The sequence below is a fragment of the Chaetodon trifascialis genome, chromosome 8 (genome assembly GCF_039877785.1).
Source record: "Chaetodon trifascialis isolate fChaTrf1 chromosome 8, fChaTrf1.hap1, whole genome shotgun sequence".
In the NCBI taxonomy this organism is placed as follows: domain Eukaryota; kingdom Metazoa; phylum Chordata; class Actinopteri; order Chaetodontiformes; family Chaetodontidae; genus Chaetodon; species Chaetodon trifascialis.
The window spans coordinates 19335032-19361683 of record NC_092063.1 but is presented as its reverse complement, the minus strand read 5'-3'; the positions used below and the strand labels follow the sequence as shown (position 1 = coordinate 19361683).

The following is a 26652-nucleotide window of genomic DNA, read 5'->3' as shown; positions in this document are numbered from 1 at the left end:
ACGCTTCAAAAATAAAAATAAACAGACCCTATTGTTGCCAGACAGTTGTGTAGCCGCCCAGCACGAGTTTCTCTTTTATGAAACCTCATGAATGTGGTAATTAATGTGTCACTGGAAAAACTGTCAAAGCTCAAGATGACAGTTTTAATATGAGGAATATGAGGAGGTGGAACAGAGACAATGGCTTCCTCAGTACACCTCACATATCACTTGTTGTAGCCAGGCTTCAAATATAGCACAACACCGCCCCCTGTGTCCAAAAGTTGGCATTACATCGCTCAAAATAGGCCATTATTGATGTATAAAGCTGCCCTTCTGTTAAGATAGCCCCAGATATAAAAATAAAAGCTCGTGTCAACCTGAAAAGCTGAGTAGAGGGGTCTTAAGAAGAGGGTAAATTGTGCGACTTGGCGCTATTTTGATATCAGCGGAAGAAGAAGGAGCGGATGTGACGTCATGGTCCTGCCCACCATAACAACCGGAGTGCAGACTCAAATGTTATGAAAGCTACAGAGTGAAATGTTGAATAACTGCGTGGTCCCTGTCTTTGCGTAACACCATGTGGAGAACTGAGGGACGTCCACCGGTCTAGTTTTGCCAAACGACATGGAAAAAAAGTTCTTTGGATTTTAAAAAGTTTGAGAAAGGACAGAAAGCGGCATGGCGAGGCGGAGAGTGTGTGCAGGGACAGAGGCCAATACAAAGAAACTGAAGCAGGTGCTGAGGGCAAAGAGCAGCGGAGCAAAGGGAAGAGCGAAGAAGAAAGATGCAGGTATGAAAAGTCGCGAAATTAAACAAGAAGCTGCTGCTAAGCGCCGCTGAACTCTCACATTCCCTGTCTGCTGCAGAGGGGGTGTGTTTGCATCTCAGAAATGAAAGGGAACCTCAAATTTAGCTTGCTAACAAGTGTTAATCCATGAGGGGATAATTCAGTCTGTAAGTTTAGGAGGGTCAGTTTGCTTGTTCCAACAATGGGGTCCATGTGTCTATGTAGCCCTAACTAAAACAGTTACTTCTCATTTGAGGAATGCACTGAATGCAGACTGTTGGTGTGTGGCTGTAAGGTCATGAATTACAGCTGATTGTCCATGCACACAAGAGTTATCACTGCATGAAATCATGCAGCCTACAGTCATCATTACAACTCATGTCTGTGATACAGGTTCAGTGATACACATACACTGAGGTTCATTTTATTTTTATTTTTATTTTTAGTCATTACTTTGGACGGACTTTGGACATAGATATGTCACCGCAATGATTCCACTAAGAGCTGATAGACTACATTGAATCAATGCCCAGCCCAATAGAAAGCAAACGATTCAGGATAGAGAACTCATCTATCTTATTATGACAGCAAGATGCTATCTTCATCTTTGTAAATGACAGGGTCTTCAGTGGTGAAAAAAACCACACATTTTCAGTGTTGTTGGAGCTGTGAAGCAGAAAAGAAGACGCTTCAAGCAGCGCAGAGTGCAGGTGCATGTGCAGGGGATGTGGCTGGTTACTGGAGTGGAACTGCTGGCCCAGATACACATCTGTGCTCTGCCTCATCAAAATATGAACACATTTTTGTGAAAAGCTGATGCTTCCATAAGTCTGGTACCAGAGGACCATTTCTGTCCTGAGTGTGTGTAAATCAAGCACCAAACATACCTAAACCTATCAGATGCACATGCCCAGTGTCATGCAAACTCTCAGCCATCAGTAGCAGTGAAGCAGCTTGTCGCTCTGCATCTCTAATTTTGCTGTTGTCTTTATTTGAGCATTTCTGTGTCAGTCTCTCTGCTCAACTGACAGTTTTAAATGCGCATTTAGACTTTGATGTACATTACTCAGAAAAAACACAGTTAGTGCAGCAGCAGCAGCAGCAGCAGCAGCAGCAGCATTATGCCAATGTGCTCTTTGTTGTGTGTTTGAACAGGGACATTATTGATACCAGGCGGCAAATAGTATAAACAAATCTAAACTATGGTTGAGATGATTTATAGCCTGTATCTTATGTCTTTTATTCATGTTTCATAACAAGTGATTCATAACCTGTCACTATAATTCACTTAAACTTCCCCGCTTCCTATTGTGAGGAGGAACCCAACCACCACCACCACCACCACCACTGTTCTGTTTGATGTCTTTTGATTGGTGTTTGTTCATATTTGGTTTTTAATCTTGTGGAATATTATCTTTTCCTTCCTTAAAGAGCTTTCAGTTCATTTTCTACTTTTCAAAAAAACTAATTTCCGTTTGAATGCCACCAGTGGTTCACAAAAAATGCAGTAAATGCAGTAAAATGCAGTCCTTCTAGAGGCAAAATAGTATATGATAGTGATCTTGTTTGCTAAGGCTGTTTATACATTCGTTTTGCATCAGTGTGGTTGATGCTAAATACAGCAGCTTTAAATTCTGAGGATTTCATCTATGACTATAAATTGAGAAGTTAAAGAGCGAAACCCAAAATGCATCTTTTCAAACTACTCAGTCATTCCTCAAACACAGCAGCTTGAAACCATTTGGGTCTGTCTGTCTGGCCTTCCAGGTGACAGCATTATGGTGGAAGAGGAGAAGCTTGAGAGGAAGGTCAAACCCAAACGACGTTCCTCTACAAAACAAGCAGCAGGAAACATTTCTTCCACCACATCCCCAACTACCACCACTGCCAAAACCAGTAAATACTTCCAGTCACCAGTGAAGGAGGAGGAGAGTGACAGCGAAGACGACTTTGACATGGTGACCTCACCACCGCCTGCGTTTACAAAGAGTGCCAAGAAAACAGAGAAAAAAGAAGAGGAGGAAGACAGCGAGGAAGATGAGGATGATTGGGAGGAAGTGGAAGGTGAGTGAAAGATCAGCAGAGAACAGTGTTGGCTTGTTGTTAATGATGATGCATTTCCAACTAGCAATCCAGCTGCCTCACAAGGTCACGTGATCTGGGCAGCAGATGTGTCATGTGACGTGAGAGCAGCAGTTGGTGGCACTAATGAAAAAAAGTTTTAATGAACTCAAGTGTTGTGTGGGTGTATTTGTATGTGTGTGCGTGTGTGTATTTGTGTTTATCAGAGCTGACTGAGCCCCTGGGTTCAGGTGACCCGCCGGAACCCCTCCTGCCCTCTCAGCCTGTTGAGATAGAGATCGAGACTCCAGAAGTGAGGAAAAAGTAAGTGGACATTTGTGTGAGTGTATACAGTACACTCACACACAGTTTTAAAAGTGCAATTGAAAATGTGTGTTTGTTTTGCTGTATTCATAATTTCTCATCGCCAGGCGGAAGAGGCAGGCATTGTTTGAGACGTATCTGAGGCGGATGATGAACCGATACAAGAAGGACCAGCTGATAGACACACACAAGGTGAAAACCCGTGTATTGAACCCACCTGCTCTTCCTATTTCCTAATGCCGTGTCTGATCTGAAGTCACCACAGTGGGATTTTTACACCTCTGATTGGTCTCTCAGGTCCACCTCATGTGCCTGATAGCCAATGGGATCTTCCGCAACCGTCTGTGCAGTGAACCGGACCTGCTTGCAATCACTCTGTCGCTGCTGCCACCCCACTACGGCATGGTCACCAAGGAGCGCATCGACCAAAAATACCTCTCTGGACTGCTCAAATGGTGTGAAATGTTTTTATGGCACGTACAGTCATCAGAATCACTGAATCAATTATTTTGGTGTAATCACCACTGCATCATCTATCTCCATGTCCATCTCTCTGTCCCACCTTTGCCCCTCCAGGTTCAGAGCGACATTCACCCTCAACCCAAGTCTTCCCTATGAAGAGCGTCCAGACCCCCGAGCTCTGCTGGAGAGGCGGCTGGCCAGCCTGTCAGCCAGAAACCACCAGGAGATGACTCATGTTGGTGTTTTGTCTCAAGACTAGTCCATTTAATGAAGTGGATTTGTGTGTTTGAGTGAGGATGCAAAGGTAGAACAGACTGAATAAAACATTATGCTCCTGCGTGTTTTGTGTTTCCTGCAGCTGTTCCTGTTGGTCCTCAGGTCTCTGCAGCTCTTCTGCCGATTGGTTCTTTCTTTGCAGCCGATTCCTCTCAAACTCCCTCCAGCCAAGGTACTGACACTCTGTTATTGAGCCCTTTAGAGGATACTGACTCCTTAGTTAATCATCAATCTTTTTATTGATTCAAACTGATAATGTTGAACACTGTTAATTCCATAAAGTTGCATATTGCTATAGTTTTTTTGTGATAGCCTTGGGCGGAGGCAGTAAGTGTTTGGGTTGTGCGTGAATGCGATATCTTAAGATGCCATGAGGGAATTCTTTTCAAATGTGCCACAAATGTTAACTATCTGATTAGATATTGGTCATCAAACATCACAGTTTGACAAATGTCTCAAAGGATATCCCAATGAATTGGGGAAATTTCATATCCAAAAAGTCAAAGGTCAACTTTACTGTGACATCATAACGTTCTGTAAAACACTTTTTTGGCCATTATTCAATGCTTGGGAACAGAAGGGGACACTGACCATATTTCATATTTGGACAAATACTGAATTGGTGACACTAATCTTGGGTGTCCACCTTGAATTGTGGTGATAATGAAGATGTATGTGAAGCATCCACATTTTCCGATTTGTAACTTGTTTGCAGCACCATCTGTATTTGAGGCATTGTAGTCCACCACATTGGTTTTTGCTGTTATTGAGCTTCAGATGATTGTTGTTGCACCATGTGGTGAAGACAGGTCATCCATTAGGCTACTTTTAATTAATAGTTTCAATAGTTTATCAGTTACTTTAAGCCAACAGTTCTCTGCTAGCTTGCTAGCTAGTTTTCATGCAATTTCACAAAGAACTCATGTTCTTATACACACAGTCTAAATATTTCTCAGTCCATTCTCCAGGGAAAAGGGGCTAAAACATCTGCTGGTGCACCAGGAAAGAGCAACACTGGCCAAGGAACTGCCAAGACCAGCTGCCCTGAGCCGAAGGTCTCTCCTGGTACCAAGAGACCTGCAGGAGGCGGGAATACCAAAGGAGACAGAGGAGGAAAGAAAGCAAAGAGGAAAGAAATACAGGAAAGAGATGAGGAAGAAGAGGAGAAGGCCATAATGTCAGGAGGGCAAAGGCCAAAGAACTCAAAACGCCGCAGCATTGCCTCAAAAGTCAGCTACAAGGAGGAGAGTAACAGTGAAAATGAGGAAGAGCTTAGCGATGACGAAGAATTTCAGGCAAACAGTGAGGAGGACAGTGCAGATTCAGGCAGTGAGGCTGAATTTATAAAGGAGAAGAAGGGAAAAGGGAGGAGCAAAGTGACCAAAAGCAAGAATACGGCAGCTCCAAAGAGAAGGAGTGGTGGAGGGAAAAAACAGGTTAAGGAGGAGGAGGAGGAGGAGGAGGAGGAGGAGTGGAAGGAAGAAGATGCTGAAGGAGAGGGAACAACGAGGGGGAACGGAACAAAGCGAGGGAGTGGGAAAAAGGAGGGGCCCGGAGCGGATGAGTGGTTGGAGGTGTATCTGGACAAAACATCCTCCTGGGTTTGTGTGGATGTGGAGCATGGTGTTGGGATGCCTCACCTCTGCTCCCGGAATGCAACGACGCCGGTGACATACGTGGTGTCGGTGGACGGGGACGGGTTTGTGAAGGACCTGGGAAGGAAGTATGACCCCACCTGGATGACAACGTCCAGGAAGAGACGGGTGGAGGAGGAATGGTGGGAGGAGACGCTTCGGCCATTCCTGGGACCTGAGGACGAGAGGGACGTAAAAGAGGACAAGGAGGTGAGACAGACAAGCCGACGGGACAGAAAGATCCAAACATTTATGTTTTTTACACATGCGTGCATGCAACCTCCAACACGTGACGTTCCCCAAGAGCTCAAACACGCAGAAACATTTTTCATAGTGGAAAAATTTGCATTACTAAATTTGCATTGGCACATACATGATTTATTGTCTATTTTATCATTTCAGTCATAAATTGATGACTATTCCAAGCTCTCATTACTGTAAAAGTAGTTAAAGAAGATGGATAGTGACAGTGTGGAAACAGGACTTCCAAAGTAATGCAGTGTATGATGTCATGCAGAGCACGAAAACATTTGATCTCCTGGCATACTGAAAGTGTTCGTTCTTCTCACAACTAGTTCAACACCACTTTCTGCCTACTGATACCAAACATCTTGTGTGTTTTCCCCATGTTGGCCACTCAGCTCCAGAACAAGCTGCTGAACAAGCCGCTGCCGATCTCAGTAGCAGAGTACAAGAACCACCCACTGTACGCCTTAAAGAGACACCTGCTGAAATATGAAGCCATCTACCCTTCAACAGCCACTGTGCTGGGATACTGCAGGGGAGAGCCCGTGTACTCCAGGTCAGTCAGTGAAACAGTCAGCTGTGAAAAACTGCTTCTCAAGATGCCCTGCATGACATGCTTTGTAAAGTGTGTGAATGCTTTAATAGGTTTTGGCACATGTGGCCATCAGTTAGTGGCTAATCTGCCCCTTGAACTAGAGTGTAAAAGACAAACAGACAGAAGACCAATTCCTCCATTAAATTAACCAGGAATAATTTACACTGATGGTTTTTTGTATGGAAGCTGGACATGTAGTGAATCACGGGGTGTATATTCAGACATTTACCATTAATCTGGTTCACTGTTTCCCAGAAGGCCATTATGTGTTGAACTAAAAAGTCAGTACTTGTGCTGTAAACTAGGACATTGTGGGAGTTGCCCCACGTTGGCATTCACACTCTGTTGGCCATTTAAAGTCAACATCCCGGTCATAAATTTAAAAATGAATTACTGAATGAGTTGAGAAGAAGCACCTGAAAGAGGCATGAGTTTTGATCTCTGGGAGGTTAGACCAGCTCGCAGGTTCAGTTTGGACTTCTGTCCTCTCAAAGACACATCTTCACTGGCCGGGTTGGGTGCGCTGGCAGATCAGATGAATTGGGACATGGCAGATGTTGACCTGCTGTGAGCACCAGTGTCCACCTGGTGGTGCTGTTTGATGACTATAACTGTCTGTGGCGCTCACCTGCAGAAATTATCTGCCAGCTGTGACTTGCATCTGCTGTTCATGTTGATGTTTATTAGGCACTGTTCACACTTAGAATGAAAATGCTTCTTAAATACAATCAAAAGACACAGAGTCTTCATCGAGCTCAAACCAACAAGACAAAACATGAAACTCTTGAGCAATGCCCCTTGTTAATCTTGTCTTGTGTAAATCTCCTCAGGGATTGTGTGCACACCCTCCACTCTAAAGACACCTGGCTGAAAGAAGCACGAACTGTCAGACTGGGAGAGGAGCCGTACAAGGTGAGAGAGAGCATTAGATCCATTAAATTCTCTTCTTTTAGTTTGTGTTTGTTTTTGTTCCCTCTGATTTGATCCCTCTTTCGCCTTCAGTCAAATCAGTTCAGCAGTCTTTATGTGCTTCAGTGATGATTGATGGTAACAAAAAAAGAGGAACAGCTTCAGGAGTGGTTAACCCCAAACTGAAAGCTGGGTCACAGTCTTTTCAGTCTTTTTGTTTAGATGTAAATAAGCAGTCCACTGGTGTTCATTTAACCACCAAACACTCAGTTTTAACAGAGTCAGTCACTCCTCTTCCAGCATTAAAGTGGATGAGGTCTGGTTAATTGTGTGCGATTTGTTGCCAAACAGTTGCATTGAGAGTTCAACAGAGCAAGGTTCAGCTCACCACAGATTATTACTGTGATGCAAAGCCAGCCACACATGTGACAACTTATAATGGCTTTGCTTGGTTCTTGTACGATCTGGACTGAGTGTCACTGAGACAGCATGTACATCCATGCCACTGTGTCACTCTGTCAGATGGTGAAGGGCTTCTCGAATCGTTCCCGTAAGGCCAGGATGATGTCTGAGCTGAAGGATGAAAATGACCTGCCCCTGTTCGGAGAATGGCAGACTGAAGAGTACCAGCCGCCTATAGCTGTGGACGGGAAGGTAACAGAGTAAATTAAAGTTTATAATCAACAAATGATTTCCGATGAAAATAGGAACGTATGCTGAGAAATACAAATGGACATGACAAGTTATCAAAGCTCAAGCTTTGACAGTGGTATTGTTTACGTCTCCTGCGTCTGTTCCCTTCAGGTTCCCCGTAACGACTACGGTAACGTCTACCTGTTCAAATCCTGTATGTTACCGGTGGGCTGTGTTCATCTCAGGCTGCCCAACCTGCACCGTGTGGCCAGGAAGCTGAACGTCGACGCCGCCCCCGCGGTCACAGGCTTTGACTTTCACGGAGGATACTCACACGCTGTGTAAGACAACACTGAGGAAAGCTCGGGCTGGGAAGGGATCAGTTAAACACAAGGACATAGGGCAATGTGATCACTGCAGGAGCACGTCAGTGATTGTGGTCCCATGCCAGTCTCAGGGTTTAACAACCGCACCGCTTTCACTGTATCGTTGCGTTTCGTTGCTTAGTTCTAGTGTGTACTCAGGAAAGTTTCCACCTTTCTTTCTCTTTGTTCAGTTGCATCATATGTGATGTGAATATTTAAAATAATCAAACACCCCAAAGTCTGCATATTGAAAATGTACTCACAGGATGTTTATAGATTCCTCTGCTACTGAAGAAAGAAAGAAAGAAAGAAAGAAAGAAAGAAAGAAAGAAAGAAAGAAAGAAAATAACTGTCATTGTTATGAAAATGTGTTAAATGCAGGGAAAGAAATAAATGTTTTCTTTGTGTGTGTTTCAGGACTGACGGTTACATTGTGTGTGAGGAGCATGAGGAGATTCTCAGAGCAGCCTGGGAGGAAGAACAAGAGCTTCAGAAACAGAGGGAGAGAGAGGTGTGTGTGTGTGTGTGTGTGTGTGTGTGTGTGTGTGTGTGTGTGTGTGTGTGTTTGTGTGTGTGTGTGTGTTTGTGTGTGTCAATGATTTTTCATGACGGATTTTGCCGTGAAGATGAGAATTATTAGGAACCAGTTCACTTTCACTTTTTTAAAACCTTTTGGTTACCAAAACACCACCGCACTCTTTCTTCTCTTCCACTTTCCAGAAAAGAGAAAAGAGGGTGATCTCCAACTGGGCCCTGCTGGTGAAGGCACTCCTGATCAGAGAAAAGCTTAAACAGCGCTACGGCAAGAAGAGCCAGGGACTGGGTAGCCTTGCTGAAGGAGAGGAGGCCGGTGGGCTTTCATCTGATGAGGAGGGGGTTGAGGGTGGAAGTGCAGGAGCTAAGACCGCATCTGAAACTCTGGCCATGTCCTGGCCCCAGAACAGACAGGCAGAGGAGGACGGAGGGAGCGAGAGCGGACTGAAGAAGAAGACGACAAAACGGGAAAAGAGAGCACAAGCAAAGCATATGTTTCCCTTTGAGAAAGTGTGACGCTGCAGACCCAAAACCACACATGAGTTTAGTTGAATCAAGGTTGATTACGCTCTGCTCTAAAAAAGGCACTTGGCTGACTGCTCCTCATATTTACTTTGGAAGACGTTCACATACCTTTTAAAGCAGGATAAAGTGTACCTCATGTGGAACAAATCTGAAATCAATTTTTGCAGCTTTGGTCAACACTGGAACTTTTGGCTCTGACACTGTGAGCAGGAGAGGAAGACAGAAAGAAGAGAGGAGGAAACAAAAGGAGAGTGATCTCTCTACAGATTGACCTGTTTCTTCCAGTGGTGATGACTCATACATTGAACCTGCTCTGTCTCCACCATCACCCCATATGTTCCTATTAGCTCATATGCTGTATTTTTAGCTTTTTGTATGAGAGGTTAATAGAGATTCAGCACATGCAAAGACACGTTGACACGTGCTGTTGTGCACAACAGTGTTATGAGGTTGTCCTGGAGAGAACAAACTCAGTATGAATGTGAGAACAGGGAAGTGTCCTGGCTGTTATAGTCACACTGTTTGTCACTTCACTGGACTCTTGTGCCACACTCAGCCGTCTTGCAAGTACTCAGTGTCTGTGCTCTTGAAGTCCAGCAGCACAGTGCTGGTTTAAGCCTCGTGGGCCTGTTATCCATTTCTGCACAGCACACAAAACTGCACAAAGAGCTTATATTGACTTGAACTGATGGCTTTTGTGGCCAGTAAACACAGATACCTTGTGTACTCGTGACACTACAAACAAGACAAGCTAATAAACATATTTCCCATGGCTTGTTGCAGCTGACTCAAAATGAAAAACTGCCGACGCTTTAATGCCGTGAAACGATCTACACCGCTGTTTCACGTCATCACATTTCACATAAGCAGGTTTCCACAACCAGCTATTGTAAGTGGCTGGACTGTCCACTTTGTAACCTGACACTATGAAAACAGAAGCTTGTACTGATGTTGATAAATGAAAACTCTGCATCTCCTTTTTGTCACATTTTCAGGAACAAACTGTGTTTTTTTGGGTTGTAGGATGTTCCTGCAGAGATAGACAGAGAGGCATGTGTGGACCGTGTAACGTTTCTCTTGAAAGTTAAACATGAGAATCAGTGAAACTGCAGTTGAGAGGTTGTTCATTGATTTCTTAGCTCAGACAGTCTTGTTTTGTCAAATACCGTGCTTCCCCTTTTTCTTTCTCTCTCTGTCAGGCTGCAACATCCCTGGAGGTTCACTTGTTTCTGTTGTGTTCTGTCAGATTCAGCCTTTTTCACGCTTCTGTCACTGTTTCACACCTTGTGTCTGTACACGCGTTCGTACACAGCAGATGATAGCTGGATTTGAAATAGGAAAGATTTTTTTGTATGAAAAGTATTTTCGTAAGAAATGTTCAAATACAAGTAAAAAGCAAAACAACCAAAATGAATGTCATTTTTTAATGGATTTTATCTATTTATTGCTTCTTCTATCTTAAAAGTCTCAGATTGATCATAAAAAACAAAAACATCTTGCTTTTAAGTTTTCCAAGTTTCCGAATCATCAGCAGTCACACCGCCTTAATAAATAAAAAAAAAAAAGCACTCACCAGGGCTGTCTTTCCCTTTTTCTTTTCACGTTTCCTTCCTCATTTTGAGGCGGTCAAATGACTTGTGGCTTTTCGCAGATCAGCACATGACTTGTGAGATTACCCAGTGTTCTTAGACTCAAGGACTCACACATACAACCAGTTTTCCAAACATCTGCATCTACCACTTAAACACCGACTGGCAGGAAAAAGGGTGTGTGGGCGTGTGTGTGGGGGTACATGGCCAGGTTAATTTTACCCTTAAAAAAAATACAATGATTGCCTTATGAACTCTAATTGATTGCTGACTAGCTTTAAATATCTGTCAAAAAAATGTAACTGTGAAAATTCACAAATATCAGTCTAAAGAGAAATATTTTGGAGAATATGTGTGTACTTTTACATTAGCAACAACTGACAGAACTGTTGTGAATGACATTTTGCAATAGATGCTGATGCATCTTCCTCCTCAGTAATTCAAGACCAATTACCGATGCATTAACCCCAGGGGCTTGACCCTCTGCTTCTCTCAGGTGCTGCAGAGAAGTACAGCAGAGAGTAATGCATTCTTTATAGAGCTCCCATACCTTCAGAGTCAAAGCACTTTGTAACCCGTTGCAGAGCTGCAGCACACAGAAATTAACAGCAGGAGCAGTTTATTTTGCTGCAAATTTTTTGATAGGATGCCTAAACTCTAAAGTATTCAGACATGTGGTTAAGTGGCTATAAAAATTGACACGAACTCATGTGAGGTAATGATGATACAGCATGCGCAGTTGATTAGTCTGTCATGTTTACCAGATATTCCAAACATACATCATGGTTCAACTGTGCCATGGACCACCAGACCCAAGAATAAGTTTGGTACAAAGGACAAACAAGCCAATAAGTAACTGTTTTATAACTTTAATAAAGAATGAGTGTCATGCAGAGCTTAAAGACTCAAGAGCAGGGGCACTAAAACCTCTGCAGCCCTCAAAATGTGCATGTTGAAGGGATTTGGGTGCATCATTTGAAGAAGATAAAATATTGCAACATGCATGCAGTGATGAAAGATACCAGGATGTGTATAGTGTGAGGAAACGACACTGGGGAAGTTTGCAAACATTTTTCATTCTGGTTTTTGTCCTCTAGATGTGTGTAAACATGCATTACAATGGGGATAAGAACTGCCATAAAGTCATGAAGAAACCAGAAAGCCTGCAATTAATTAAAGATAAATCCTGGTTGCAAGGTGAAATTCATATGAAATAAAACCCATAAGATCTTAAACCCTTAAGACACTGCTTGCTGCTTGCTTGCTGTAATGCTGCTGAAGTACTAATGGACAGCACAGTAGAACTGCCTCATCTTTAGCAGGAGGACAGAGAGGAGGCTGGCAGGAGAAACGCGGACGTGACGTCATAGATAAGTACCTCAGTAACCGTCTATCTTCCGCCTGCCGACAAGCGAACAGAGTGTAAATCGCTCTTTGGGTTCCCCCACTCAAAACCCACTTCTGGCTGTCAACGCGGGTAGAGCCAACGCTGCTCTGAGAGGTAAATACCACCGACTTTAACCAGTGGAAATGAATGCAGCGGTCGTTTAAATGTGCCTGTTTACTCCCGAGCTCCAGAGGGCCTTGTTTACATCTCAATCCCCGGACTAGAGTGGATGAGAGCCGGAGGCACAGCAGGAGGGAGCGATAAGGGGGCGGCTAACCTGTCCTAGCTCTTATGTTGCACATTCTTGTAGTGGGACTAAATTAACTTTTTCTCCGAAACTTGCAGGTTTGTTCCGAACCATCCCATCAGTTTAACCCATAAACCTCGTGGGTTTGACATGCCGTCACTTCGCTGTTGAATAAAGCTGCCCGCACGCTAGCCAGGAAGCTAATCCGGCTAACCGTAAATTTGCCAGGCGTTTGACTTCACTGGCGTTTTTAGTTTACTTTCTTTCAAGTCCGACCGAAATGCCGATGTCCAGCGACGACAAAGCCATTTTTACATCGGTTAATCTCCTTCCAAACCTCTTACTTCCCACCCCCGAGACTTGTTATCAAACCTGTGCTTAGTCGCTGTGATACATTAGCCTAGCGAGATGTGTGTCACCCAGTTTGCTGCCTATTTTTAGCCTGGACCGGGTGGAATGCGTGCATTCGTCTGTCGCTGGGTTGGCACCGGGGCCGGCTGGCAGGCTTTCCCGGCAAACGTTGTTTGCTATCCAGGTGGATATTTGCGATGTCACATTTGAGCCCCGGTGCCACTGCCAACAAACGGCTTTGATCCGGTGTCTCTTGACCATTGCGAATACAAATCACATGTCGAAATAAGCCGTCTTCGGGCCTCTGTGATATCAAAGTTTGTGCCACCTTCGTAGTATCTTTCCCGTTCAAAGTTGTGAGATTCTTTAATCCGTGTTACATGGTGGGTAGACACGTTTTGCAAGGAGAAAACACAAGGTACACATCCACATTCAGAAATACATGGACAGTTATAAAACTGTGGAAGGGGAACCTCATTCTGTCAAGGACGAACAGTTTGGCATGGCACTGGTGCTGCACAGCGATGCAGGAACTCACTTTCCACAGTGCACTTTTTACATGCTAAGGAATTTGTTTGCTCTGCCAAAGGGTCTGGGTAATGTTAGGCTAAAACAAGGCAATACATATCAAGCCAGGTATGTAAAATCCAGTGTCATGTTGTGAAGTTGATGTTCATCATTGTGGTCCTTTTAACTGATACTCTCTAGTATTTTTAAGTCATTGTAGGAAAAATCTCCCTGAGAACTTAAAACAAAATGTGTTTCTCTTACATTTGTAGACAAAAGACATGTAAAAATGTGTTTGCCAGCATTATGCTTTGTTTTATATCACAAATGCTGTAATGCAGCTTTGCTGTTGTATGCTTGGATTTAACTGAGACAGACTTTCTCCTCCCGTTTTGTCTAGTGTTTCTGCACCAAGTTGGCTACAGTTACAGTTTGTCTGTTTCCCCTCATCCCTAAAGCTAAAGTGTCCTCATTTAATCCTGTAAACCGTGACATTAAGTCTTAACACATGCCTTGTGTCCCGCACGTGTTTAACAAATCTGCACAGTAGTGGGATTGAAAAATTCAGGATTTTTGAGCGAGTGCTGGTTTAAAATCCTCCTATTTATCAGATTCAGTCCAAAGCTAGAGGCAGAGGAGTAGAAGTATGGCCAGAGAAAGATATAGGATATAGATATATATCCTATATCTTATAGATATATAGATAGTATGTGTATCTGTGATCTGATAGACTGTGGAGGCAGAGACCTTGGGCCTAATTCAGTCACAGCCCATGGCCTCAAGATCATGGCTAGCTTGTGTTGTAGCCTGCAGAGAAAATTAACCGGTTGTCACTAAAAGGCCACACCATACCTGCCAACATTGCCCGTTTTCCCAGGTTTCTCCCGTAGCTTCAAGGCCATCTCCTTGCGCCCTCCCATTTTGTTGTTTCCTCCACGGAAACTTCTGTATTTGCAAGGCCATCAAACTTTATTATGACTAATCATCATACACAGATCCACAAGTTTTGTGCATTTGTCTGACATCGATCACGTTGCCAGATTGTGTGCGAAGCACAGTCTTTTTTATTTATTTGACTGTGTGGCTGCCACACTGTCAAGGCAAAGGTTAAGCCACAGCTGGCTGGTGGTGTGTGTTGCCCTGCTGCAAAATGTATTGTTGCAAAGAAATTATGTTCATGAAGAGTCAAATTTAGAACCTCTCAGTAGAATCAATTGCAATTGCAAGACATGTAATCAGTGGGCAGAACAGGAAATGAAATGTGGTCATCCTCCACACAGTGGCTGGTGGTTTCTGGGCACCACTGGCTACTTTGTAATTCATAAAAAATGTTAATAATCATCAGCAGGAATTACCAACAACTTTGATTACTTCCCGTCCACTTATTTGTCCTTTCAACTCTCTTGCTCTTCTGCCTCTCCATTTTCCTCCTCATTCCTTACCTCCTGTCTCATTCTCTTCAGTCGTTTTTTTCCTCCCCTCAGATTGCCCTGTAACCAGCTTTCCAAATGAGTGACGGGGAGTGTGACTTCTTCTGTTTCTTCCGCTGCTGCTGAGCGCGGCCTCTACGCGCCTCAGACGGGAAGCCAGGGTGTCTCTGAACAGTGACACAAGCCGGTGGAAAGGGGCGTGGGGGGACTCGGGCGGGCAGAGCTTCAAACAAGCCATTTCAGCTAATTGGACCATTAGGATCCGACAGGTAGGCCGGCCGTCTACCTGTCCGGGTGATTGATTCAGTCGATTGATGTCAGTGGACATGAACAGCCAAGCGTCGGACAGTAATGAGGAAGACTTCGGGGTGAACTCTGAAGAAGAGGAGGATGAGGATGATGGAGGTGAAGAGGAGGATCAGGGTGACATTGCAGCCTACTATGAGGGTGTGGCCAGCGATGTGGAGCAACAGGGCGCTGACTCCTTTGACCCAGAAGAGTACCAGTTCACCTGTCTGACCTATAAAGAGAGTCAGAGGGTGCTGATAGAGGAGGTTAACACTGTGGCTGCTGCGCTGAAGGTGAGCTTGCGGCTGTAGTCAAGCTGTGTGATGTTACACTGGCATAGTGCTGAGAATCAAATACGACCTTGAGTCCAAAAATGTTGGGGTGCAGTGTAAAATATAAATAAAACAGGAAATAACATATACTCAGTTGAAAACAGAACAAAGACAAATCCTCATCCTACTTCATTGATTTTTGTAAATATCTGCTTATTCTGAATTTGATGCAGCAAAACATTTCAAACAAATTGGGACAGGAGCAGCTAAAGGCTTGGAAAGATGTGGAATGCTCCAAAAACACCTGTTTGGAACATTCCACAGGTAAACAGGTTCATTGGTAACAGATGATAGTATCATGATTGGGTATGAAAGGATCATCCTGGAAAGACTCAGTCTTTCACAAGCAAGGATTGAGCGAGGTTCACCACTTTATGAACACATGACTGTATAAAGGATATGACTACATGGACTCAGGAACACTTCATAAACTGTTGTCTGTAAGCAGTTTGTTTGCAAATGATTCCGTTCTGTTTTTAATTATGTGTTACAGCATCCCAACTTTTTTCTTTTGGGTTGTTAAACATTCCCATCACAGTATTTGATTTAGGATCTGGATCACTGGAAAAATCCAGGGTGCTGATACATTGTCTTTAAAACCAGAAAAATTCACCTGGGTCTCTGTCACATTTTGTTCATATCCTTTCAGACAGCCCTTGCTTTCAGACCTTACAGGCCACTGCACACTTTATATGACCATGAGTAAAGCAGACAAAGTAATTTCAGACAGGCTTTTGTACACTAATACACGAATGTACTTTTGACTGTGAGGAAAACGGTGCAAAGAGTAGAACAGACAGTCTGGTTGCTTTGCTTTGTCTCAGCAGGTTAAACCCATATTCTGTTGCCTCCTACTCTCCATGATTAACGATTCCTTGTTAAGCTGAACACACATTTTAGTTGTTCTGACTGACATATTTTTCTTCTTCTGTCATAAGAGGATTGTATGAGCATTAAATAGTAATTTCATTCAGCTTAGTAAGGCTAATAAAGTAATTCCTGCGCTGAGACCTGTTAATCAAATCCTTCTTTTATGCTTGCAAAGTCTTTTGAATAAGTGATTACAAAAAAATGGAAGGTGACAGAAATTTTGACTTGAAAACATTTCTGCTTTATCGCACCCAGATGTGTTTGTAAAGTATCCATTGTTGAGGGAAGGCATCCTCAGTAGAATGGCAACTTTCAGATGTATTGATTTTAGTGTGATTTTGAAAACCTTAGTGCAGCATTTGTGGTTTGTTTTCCGATTTTGTCTCTTGTTTGGATGTAGTGAAAATATGTCGACAACAGTGTGATGTTAAACACACGTCTTAGTGTGCGTTAACAATAATTTTAGTACCAAATAGAGGTATGTCACAGCATTCGAGTTGGTCACTATGGCAGGGTCCAGAGTAACACAAAGTCACTTACAGATAGTCACAACCTGAATAGCTAATGCATTCGTCTTAAAAAATGACCACTTTCCTCTCCAAACCATTTTGCACGTTCCCTGTGTGTTATATGCTCAGATGTAAACCAAAGGTTGTGTGCAGGGTTGGACTTTGTTGGTCGAGGTTATTGCTGCATTAAAATAGTTGCAGTGAGTACACTCTGACGGCAGACTAATTGTAATATCTGGCAGTTTATTGTTCTGAGTGCACACATTAATATTAATGCATTGTTTTGCTGGGACTGAATGAGGCTGACTAGCAGTGCTCGTGAATATCATCTTGATTGTGGTCTTTCAAACCTCACAATGAGCAGTTTACTTCACTCTCGTTTGTTTGGGCTAACTGCTGAGTCCGCACGCTGCTTTGTGCCAACACCTTGTTTCACACTCACGGTTACACATAATCTCACCTGGGACCTGGACTGCAGTCTTCTGTTTGTTAGCGTCCTCCAGAGGAGCCGCTGTGTGTTGATGGCAGAAGGTGAAAGAAGGGAAAGCTTCAGTCATTTTACTGGATTTGAATTGTTGACTTCCAGGCTTTCTGAACCTCGAGGACTACACATGAGCCATAGATGTGTGGCCTGTAATTCTAGCTGATATGCTAAAGTAATCCTAGGTATCTTTCTTTATAGAGCTATCGTCCTGCCTCATCTAATATGCACTGTACAGTAAGAGCTCAGAGAATACATCAAGTCATCGCCAGAGAAAGTTTTCTCAGCTGTAAATGAATCAAAACAAAGGGCTGTTCATGGAGGCTGAGCGGCCTTTTGTTTTGTAACAGTGTCTTGTACGTATGGAATATTATTTTTATTATAAATGTAGCTACCATTTTGTTTCACTAATTGCTGAATCTTTTGGTTTGTTATAATATCACAAGCAAATTTTGACATTTTTGTTCTTTACGTTTCTGTGTTGGTTTCATGGTGAATTCTTGTGGATAGCTTTACTTTTGGTGAAATAATCAAGTAATTGTTTCAGTTCTGCTTGGTTTTAAATGTGCTCCACACTCGATAGCATTTTATTGGTAAGTTATTGGCTCTGGAGCTAAAATATGAGTATTAAGGACACCTGCATTATCAGTGTTTACAGCAGGGTCAAGATCAAGAAGCATTTCCTTCTCATGAGCAGTGGAGCCGGTTTAATATTCACTACTGTAAAAACAGACTAACTGCTGATATGAGTGGTGTGTGTCATTACAGATTAGCTGACTGACTTTTGAGACAGCCCAATCACTCTTGTGTCACTGAAGCAACATTTTGTTGCTTTAAACTGAATATCACAGAAGCACCTTTTCAGCAGCCTCACTCTCTGTTCTTTCTCCGTCTCTGTCAGGTTTTACCAGCGGTAGCAAAGCTGATCCTGGTGCATTTTCACTGGCAGGTTACACAGATACTGGACAGGTCTGTCTCTCGTGTCTTTCATTACCCCTTCACTGCTTTATCTCTCACTCTGAGTCTTATTTTATCGCATTGTTTCTCTCTACACTGCAGCTTTTCCGCCTCTCATTCTCATATGACCCATGCTTCTGTCCATGTCCCCCACAGATATAAGTCCAACTCATCTCTGCTGTTGTCGGACGCTCTGGTCCAGCCCAGTAGCACCTGCAGATCGGTCACTGTGAGTAACTGATCACCTGTGAGGCTAACTTGTGGAGTGAAGCACAAATACTGTTTGCAAGCATTGCTAATACCTTTTATGCATATTTTTTGCATCATTCTTATCTTGTGGCTCAGTTACTCAGGCATTCGTCATTTGTTTGTGTGAACAGTGCTTTGAATAACCTTTCAGGCATTGATAACATTGTGAAAGGCATAATAAAGCAATAAAATCCTTTGAAGACATTGCTCTTTGTGGATAAAGTGAGTAGTTTGAATTTGGAAACAGTTTCAGTTGTTTTTTTTGTACTAGCCACTGATTCACTACTGTACCCATATGCACAGCAAAGTAACTTTAAGGACAAATTGTCATTATTATTGATATCATACAGCAGATAATCCACTAGTGGTGGGAAGATTTTTTTCCCTCTGTGTCAGCAGAGGATATAAGAAGCACGTTGTAAGATAACACTGTTGATTTATGTGTTTCAGGCCCCTCAGTCCCTCCAGTGTGGTGTGTGTCTACAGGTCGTCCGGAGAGACTCCCTGCTGGCGCTGCCCTGCCAGCACTCCTTTTGCAAAGCATGCTGGGAGCAGCACTGCACTGTTCTGGTCAAAGATGGCATGGGAGTGGGTGAGTAGAGAGAGTGCGTGTCTGTGTAGTCATCAAAGCTGGTGTTACAGTGTGTGAGTCACATTTAGTTTGATGTGAGCTCCTGTCTGTTCATGTATCTGTATGTCTGTCCTTGTATTTGTGTGTGTGTGTGTGTCCACTCAGGGTTTCGTCACAGGTTCAGAGTCAGAAAAATGTATTTTAGCCTGTGTTTTCTTGCCAGAGCAGCAGTCAGCTGACTGAATCACTAAATGATACTGTTTTTAACGACAGATAACCCTACAGATCCTCGCTGGATGTTTGCGCACAGGGCTACGTACGTTTATGTGTGTGTGCAGAATCCAGGAGTGACTTGTGAATAGAAAGATAAGGGAGGTGTAATAAGAGGTTTTGATGACTTCCATCTGGTGTAAAATGTACCATGCTCCTACTTCTGGCTATTAGTGCGTGTGTGTATCTGAGAGAGAAAGTGTGCTTGTGTCAGCAGGAGCGCAGATGGGAGTGTGGGTGTGTACAAGGATCAGTTCTAAGTTTTTGTACTGTATGTGTGTGTGTGTGTGTGTGTGTGTGTGTGTGTGTGTGTGTGTGTGTGTGTGTGTGTGTGTGTGTGTGTGTGTGTGTGTGTGTGTGTGTGTGTGTGTGTGTGTGTGTGTGTGTGTGTGTGTGTGTGGTGAAGTGCATCCAGTTTACCAGACTCCCTGTCCTTTCAGTTGCGTTTGTGAGAATATCTGTGCACAGTTGTGTCACTGTTTCCAACAGTGTCCCTGATAAAGTTGGTCCACGAGTCCTTCTGAGCCTGATAAGTATTTCTCTATCAGCTGTTGGAAGGATACGTTTCTGATGACATATGACCCAAGTGCAGTTTCTGGGTCAGTGTAACTAGAAACCAGCGTGCTTAAACTAAAAAATAACTGCAGAGGAACTCTCTCAGCCACAAATGAAGTTAAAATGATGGATGTAGTTTACTGGTGCATTAGTAAGTATGTTGTGTGTACATGTTGCTTCTCTCACCGTGCCCTGTCAGTGATGCTGGACTCTCCGTAATACATTTGTGCATGTGTTCAGGTATCTCGTGTATGGCTCAGGACTGTTCCCTGCAGATGCCAGAAGACTTTGTCCTGCCGCTGCTGCCAGCAGAGGAGCTGAAGGACAAATACAGACGCTACCTCTTCAGAGACTACGTCGAGGTATGTGCGTGTGTCTGTCTGCTTGTGCGCTGAATCTGTTCGATCGGATGCTGCGTCAAGGTCTGCACGTATAGCAAATGAGACGTCAGAGGCATGTGGGAAGGGAGTGAGAGAGACGCTCAGATTAGACATTAATTTTTTTCTTAAAGAATCCTTCAGCCCAGTCACAAAGACCTTTAAACACTGACCTCACTGCTAAAGTGGATCCACGGGGAAATGGATCATTATCATTTTAATCATTGCCGTGATGTTGCAGCTGTTCTTTTCAACATTCCTTCTGTGTTGCTCAATCACTGACTCTCTCGCTCTCGCTCTCTCGCTCCCTTCCTCCCTCCTCCCCCCGCAGAGTCACTTCCAGTTACAGTTGTGTCCGGGTGCAGACTGTCCCATCGTCATCAAGGTGCAGGAGCCCCGGGCACGCAGGGTGCAGTGTAGCCGCTGCAGTGAAGTCTTCTGGTAACACACACACACACACACACACACACACACACACACACACACACACACACACACACACACACACACACACACACACACAGAGTAAACTATGAATAAGTTTGACTATTGGTTGACTGTGGTCAGATTTTTTATGCCTGCCTGCTGGCTGTGGGACAGGGTTGTATTAAGTTATCTCACTGACTCTGAATTCTTTTGTTTATTTGTTACCCTGCAGCACTTATATAGTTATATCATCCTTTTTAATGCCTTTCTTTTTGGCATATATTGTTTTTTTTATCCAGTCCAAGAACAAGTTCCATTCTTGGGCAAAGTGGGAGTAAGAGGAATATCAAAACTCCAAGCTGAGGACAAAAACAAAGTTTAAATGTTTAATGAGAAAAGCTCATTTGATTTGACACACAGTGTTCACTTTGTTAAACCTCTCTTATAATGTCAGAATCAGTGTAGAATTTGTCCAGAGTGTCTCACAGATCCCATGCTAATATTAAAGTTTCCCCACTGGTTAAGGCTGATCAATTATGACAAAAATCATAATCCCAATTATTTTGATCAACATCGATATCACGATAATTGTACATGATGACTGACATGGCTTTTTAACAGTGGATTTAATTGAACTGTAAATATAAGTCAATACAAAAACAAATGTAAAAAATAAATCTAACACGTTGAGCAGCTTAATGGGCTTCACTGTGTTCTTTTCGGATCTGCTCTCCAACATCACTTCCCTGTGAATGAGCGTGTATGTATGTGCGCTTGCTGTGTGCACCTTTTACCTTTTTCATTGGCCAAAGCCTCTTTTTCTGCCGTCTCCGCTCAGGCTGGACGTGTCACAGCCAGGCTGAGTGTGAGCTTGTGAGTTTTGTGAAGTTTTGAAAAAATGTTGTTGATGTCAGGTTATAAATGAAGCTGTATGTTGTGTGCTTGTAATCAGCACAAGTGTGAGTCCCTGCATTTTCTCTCTCTCTTCCTGTCTCAGTTTTAAATGCCGTCAGATGTACCACGCACCCACAGACTGCGCAACGATCCGGAAATGGCTGACCAAATGTGCGGATGACTCGGAGACGGCTAACTACATCAGCGCACACACTAAAGATGTATGACGGATCTATACGTGTACACATGCACTGGGATTTCAACGTGCTTGCACACATACTGTCGTGTTGTGCGCTCACACCATCTCATACATGTTACTTATTATCTGTAATACCGTTCTGTAACCTGTCACTGGAAGCCTAATCACCCTGTTTCTCCTCTAGTGTCCTAAGTGCAATATCTGCATTGAGAAGAATGGAGGGTGCAATCACATGGTGAGTCAGCTGAAAATCACTCTTTCCCAGAACACAAGAAAGGCTAAAAATATTTTCAGATTCTGAAAGCTGAAGTCCTCAACTTGAATGGTTTGACGCTTGATTTACATCACTCCTGGCCATATGTAGAGATGTCTTCTATTAGATTTTTAACAGTTTCTAATCAGTGTGTGTAACTCAGCAGTTTTGTATAAAAACATGCAGCTGTTGATTTGCCCAAACGTATTCAAATCCAAAGTGTCGCACATGCTTGTTTTGTCAGGTTTCCGGTTCACTAATTTGACTTCCTCCTGTGTGTTTGTTTGTTTCAGCAATGCTCCAAATGTAAACACGGTAAGTATTCATGTCTGACTGTCACACCTCCAGTATGATCCAGTGAAGCATGAACTCACTGTTCTGTTCTGAGACACTTTGCATCCACCTAGTGGCACAATGTGTGTCACAAAAAAGAGCCATCAGCTGTAATTACCAGACAAGAATAACTAATACTCCACAGTGACGGCTGTGTCTGAGAGGAACATATAGTTGACTAGACTTCCCAAAACTAAAAGAAAAACCTTCAGAATAACTTCTGAAGCTACAGTTTGAGAATTGTTTTTCACCACCACAAGCCAGCAGCAGCTTCTTCATTGGTTGGATTTTGTCAGTTTAGGAATGTGGAAAAATCAAACTATGGTGGAGAAAAGGAAAATATATAATCAACCAGTAGCTGCTGGTTCAGACTAACTGTAGACTTAAGAAATGAATCTTTAGGCTGTTCAATGATACCAAACTTAGTACATACTGTGTAATGCCGGTGTCCATCAATGTGTGCTTTATGTTTCGTGACAGACTTCTGCTGGATGTGTCTTGGTGACTGGAAGACTCACGGCAGTGAATACTACGAGTGCAGCCGCTACAAAGAAAACCCTGATATAGTCAACCAGAGCCAGCAGGCTCAGGCCAGAGAGGCCCTCAAGAAATACCTCTTCTACTTTGAGAGGGTGAGTTTTTCTGGATCCCTACTTGTATGTATTTTATATTATGGCAAAAGTAATGTGAAATAAACATTTAATAAATAAACTCAAGTCTTTCCAGGATACGTTTCCTCTTATGATGGAGATGAACGGCAGTTCTTCCAGCACTCCTGTATAAATGTTTTAAGTTTCAGCCCAACATAACACTGGGTCTGCAAGAGAAATATCTTAATCTTTCATTCTTTGTTTTTAATTTGATCTTTTCAATCTTTATCCCAAGTGGGAGAATCACAACAAGTCTCTGCAGTTGGAAGCTCAGACGTACCAGAGGATCCAGGAGAAGATCCAGGAGAGGGTGATGAACAACCTGGGAACCTGGATCGACTGGCAGTACCTGCATAATGCTGCAAAGCTACTGGCTAAGGTACTCACACACTGATGTGTGTCTGTGTGTGTATGTGTGTGTTCTAGATGCACATGTGGTGGGTGAGTGATGTGAGGGGAGACGTGAACTGGCTAAATGCAGAAAGAGAGGAGATGGACTGAATAAGTACGTTTACATTGAAGAGAGAGAGAAGTGAGCCGGATAGTTAACTCGTAGCTGCTAACACAGAGAGAGCACGCGATGTCAGTTATGTGACACACTTTCAGACAGGTCACCTGACTCACTTTCTCTTTCCCGATTGGATGATTTCAAACGTGAAGATCCACCTTGAAGTTTGCTCGTGTCAGATATCTGAAAAGATTAAAATTAAGGTTTAATATTATCCATTTAGTCTCAAGTACATCTGTACTGTTGAAGCAGCAGAATAAAGATCATATTGATAAATTGCTAAGATTACTTTGAGTCAACATTTTCTAAATTTTCCTCAGTTGGTCCAATATCATGTCTTTTTTTTTTGTTTCCAGTGTCGCTACACGCTGCAGTATACATACCCTTACGCCTATTACATGGAGTCCGGCCCTCGCAAGAAACTGGTGAGAAATAAAAATATCTGTCCTTTATTACAGAACACACATTATACAATAATGTATATCAAAGCTTTCCCTCAAACAGCATAATTAGAGTCCTCAATCAATAAAATGAACTGTGTTTTTGATCGTTGTTGTTATTCTCAGCAGAGGGGAAAGTGATTGCCTGATTATTCTTTTTCTTGTCCAACCTTCTCTGCAGTTTGAGTACCAGCAGGCCCAGCTGGAAGCAGAGATTGAAAACCTGTCGTGGAAGGTGGAGCGGGCCGACAGCTACGAGAGAGGAGTGGTAGGAGGCGAGGGGGAGCTCAGCGCCAGTGACAGAGGGGTAAGGACCGTTGAATGGACTGATTGAGACACTCATGTGCCCTTCAGGATGATTGTACTAGCTTTTGTGATCCCCTGACTGTTCACCAGGTCAGACATTAACTTGTCCAATGCTTTGGTTTGTGCCTATGTACCTGCAAAATGAATGACATTCCCATGAGCCCTAGCTGTACTTTCTGTTTAGTCTTAATTAGCAAATGTTAGTCTGCTGTGTTTCTTTTGGAGGGGTCTTTAACAGCAATAACTGATGTTTCATCTGTATTTTTGCTGCAGGATCTGGAGAATCAGATGCACATTGCTGAGCAGAGGCGACGCACGCTGCTGAAGGATTTCCACGACACCTGAAGCTCCATCGCGACTGCAAAGCACCAGCATCTCCCTCCTTACTTCCTTCCTTTCTTCCTTTCCTCCTCCCTTTTGCTTCCTTCCATGACCATCCCTCAGTGCAGTCATACTGACCCCTCCTTTTTGCTTCTCTTCGCTCGCTCATTTGCTTCTTCCTTTCTGTCGTTCCCTCCTCTTACTCCCATGATGCTGCAGGGTCACAGAATGGCATGATTGTATCGCCCCTTCCTCTTCTCATTCGCATCCTCACATCATGTACATGTTTTGGCTTCAGAGCATCACATTCACAGGTTACACCTGTTGGCAGTTTTCACATCTGATCACAAAGATGAAATTTTGAGGTCTCTGTCACACACCTGGAAAAAGTGCACATTAAGCATTTAGACATTGAACTGAGCAGCTAAAAGCAGCATGTTGCCTCTTGAAAAGAGTGCAACAGCTGGATTCCACCGGCCACGGCTGCATCACGCTTCGCTGGAGCTGATCAAGGCCATTCTAGTCAATAATCCCACGAGACTTGCCACATTGTGCTTTAGAAAAGTCCCAGACGTGACTCTGCTTGAATTAAAATACGCGCCGAGTCTGTTTTGACGGAAGCTGCATCAAGCTGGAAAGAGCAGATCGAGAAGGAAGGCAGGCACAGGAACGGCATAGAACATCTGGTCAGTTTTCTAAAATCGAACACCCTGTGCAGACTCCCAATCATGAAAACAGTCTCCCCCTCAATTTTTTTTTAACTATGTAGCCTTCCCCTGGTAGAAGCACAAAATGAATGAAAAATGACCAAATTTGAGCAAAATGGGCCACACAAAAGGCTCCGCTTCTAAAATGCTCCTTGTTGGGTATGAACCTTTGCGGAGGATGGAACAAACCCATCGATGAGCTGTGCCCAGTGGAATCAAGATGTAATAGTCAGATCTGTTTTTCTCCCAACATTATCCCTGTGGTGCTGGAATAATCATTAGACAGAAAAGTAAAATCAAGGATGGAGAAACTTTTAGTAAAGGACCTATGTACAGGATTTAGTGGCATCTACTGGTGAGGTTGGACATTGCAACCAACTCAATACCCCTCGCCTTAGGAGAAGCTGCGGTGGCTGAAAAATGTCCCACATACTCCTTAAAATACTTTGAATATTTTGCTACGTATGATGTATGTTCATGTACACAAATTACTAAAGATGAATGTTTGTTTAGATGATTTTTTTTTTTTTTTTTTGAGATTTGGTTGCCAGTGTTTCACAATAAACACACCTCCCCCCCTTTGTTTGTGTTAGTACTAAACCTGACCTGCTGCAGCCAGGACTGCCAGTAAAGAGCTGCTAGTCATTATGGTTCAAGTAAAACTGCTCAATTACGTGGTCCCATTCTTGTCTCTTTACATTGTCATACTGGTGTCATTGCTTGATTGTGTTCAGCTAATGTAGATCCAGGCTAGTGTCAGCCAGACCTTCTCGTTAAAAATCGAACATTTGCATCTCCGCTGATCAGATGATGGAATTGTTTTGAAGCAGGAAGTGTAATCTCCGTCATTCTTGCACACTACAGCACCACCCATCGACAAAGCATTTGCACGCACATACCATGCACACGTTGACACACTCACGGTCAAACACTCCGCCGCAGAAAATAAATGATAACCATTAATTTGTCTCCTTCCCTTATCTCGTGCTCTCTTCTCCTTCTTTGCATTCATCCCTTCACTTTATTTTGCTCTTTATTTTCTCTTTTTTCCTGCTCACCTTCTTCTGGAAAATGGCTGTTGATAGATAGATCATTTAAAAAAAAAAGAAAAAATACAAAAATACAAAAAAATTGTTGTAATTTTCAACGGTTGTACATTAATACAGAAATAGAGTTACTGAGAGTTTTTAAAACCGGACCTCGTCTCTTGTGTGCTCATTACACACACACACACACACACACACACACACACACACACACAAACAGACTTGACTTCTCTTTCAGTGGATAGTAGTAAAAGTCTGATATTTCC

At 43.2% G+C, this 26652-nt stretch overlaps 2 protein-coding genes across 3 annotated transcripts; both read left to right on the top strand.

The window, feature by feature from the left end:
* The first annotated feature begins 473 nt into the window (after positions 1-473).
* xpc (xeroderma pigmentosum, complementation group C) lies at positions 474-10743 on the top strand. Its single transcript, XM_070969411.1, has 14 exons — positions 474-772; positions 2537-2833; positions 3058-3154; positions 3262-3346; positions 3452-3609; positions 3731-3851; positions 3975-4064; positions 4861-5736; positions 6168-6328; positions 7198-7279; positions 7799-7930; positions 8081-8250; positions 8692-8785; positions 8995-10743. Exons 1-14 carry the CDS (start codon positions 661-663, stop codon positions 9322-9324), a joined length of 2805 nt encoding a protein of 934 aa, XP_070825512.1. The 5' UTR covers positions 474-660; the 3' UTR covers positions 9325-10743.
* Positions 10744-12280: 1537 nt separating this feature from the next.
* Positions 12281-26538, top strand: arih2 (ariadne homolog 2 (Drosophila)). Of its 2 annotated transcripts, none has more exons than XM_070968691.1 (15): positions 12281-12423; positions 14878-15425; positions 18226-18293; positions 18438-18510; positions 18981-19122; positions 20167-20288; positions 20635-20744; positions 21727-21844; positions 22007-22057; positions 22369-22390; positions 22889-23040; positions 23294-23437; positions 23923-23991; positions 24188-24313; positions 24586-26538. In XM_070968691.1, the coding sequence occupies exons 2-15, from the start codon at positions 15159-15161 to the stop codon at positions 24655-24657; spliced, it is 1536 nt and encodes a 511-aa protein (XP_070824792.1). In that variant the 5' UTR covers positions 12281-12423; positions 14878-15158; the 3' UTR covers positions 24658-26538. The 2 variants fall into 2 exon arrangements, with proteins under 2 accessions (XP_070824792.1, XP_070824793.1); XM_070968692.1 differs by having other exon boundaries at positions 12295-12423; positions 14899-15425.
* Positions 26539-26652: the final 114 nt, after the last annotated feature.

Coding starts and splice junctions, on each gene's coding strand:
- xpc (XM_070969411.1), top strand. CDS start 661: ATGGCGAGGCGGAGAGTGTGTGCAGGGACAGAGGCCAATACAAAGAAA. Junction 6,329..7,197: donor GGAGAGCCCGTGTACTCCAG/GTCAGTCAGTGA, acceptor AAATCTCCTCAG/GGATTGTGTGCACACCCTCC. Junction 7,931..8,080: donor CTATAGCTGTGGACGGGAAG/GTAACAGAGTAA, acceptor TGTTCCCTTCAG/GTTCCCCGTAACGACTACGG.
- arih2 (XM_070968691.1), top strand. CDS start 15,159: ATGTCAGTGGACATGAACAGCCAAGCGTCGGACAGTAATGAGGAAGAC. Junction 18,511..18,980: donor GCACCTGCAGATCGGTCACT/GTGAGTAACTGA, acceptor TATGTGTTTCAG/GCCCCTCAGTCCCTCCAGTG. Junction 22,391..22,888: donor ATGCTCCAAATGTAAACACG/GTAAGTATTCAT, acceptor GTTTCGTGACAG/ACTTCTGCTGGATGTGTCTT.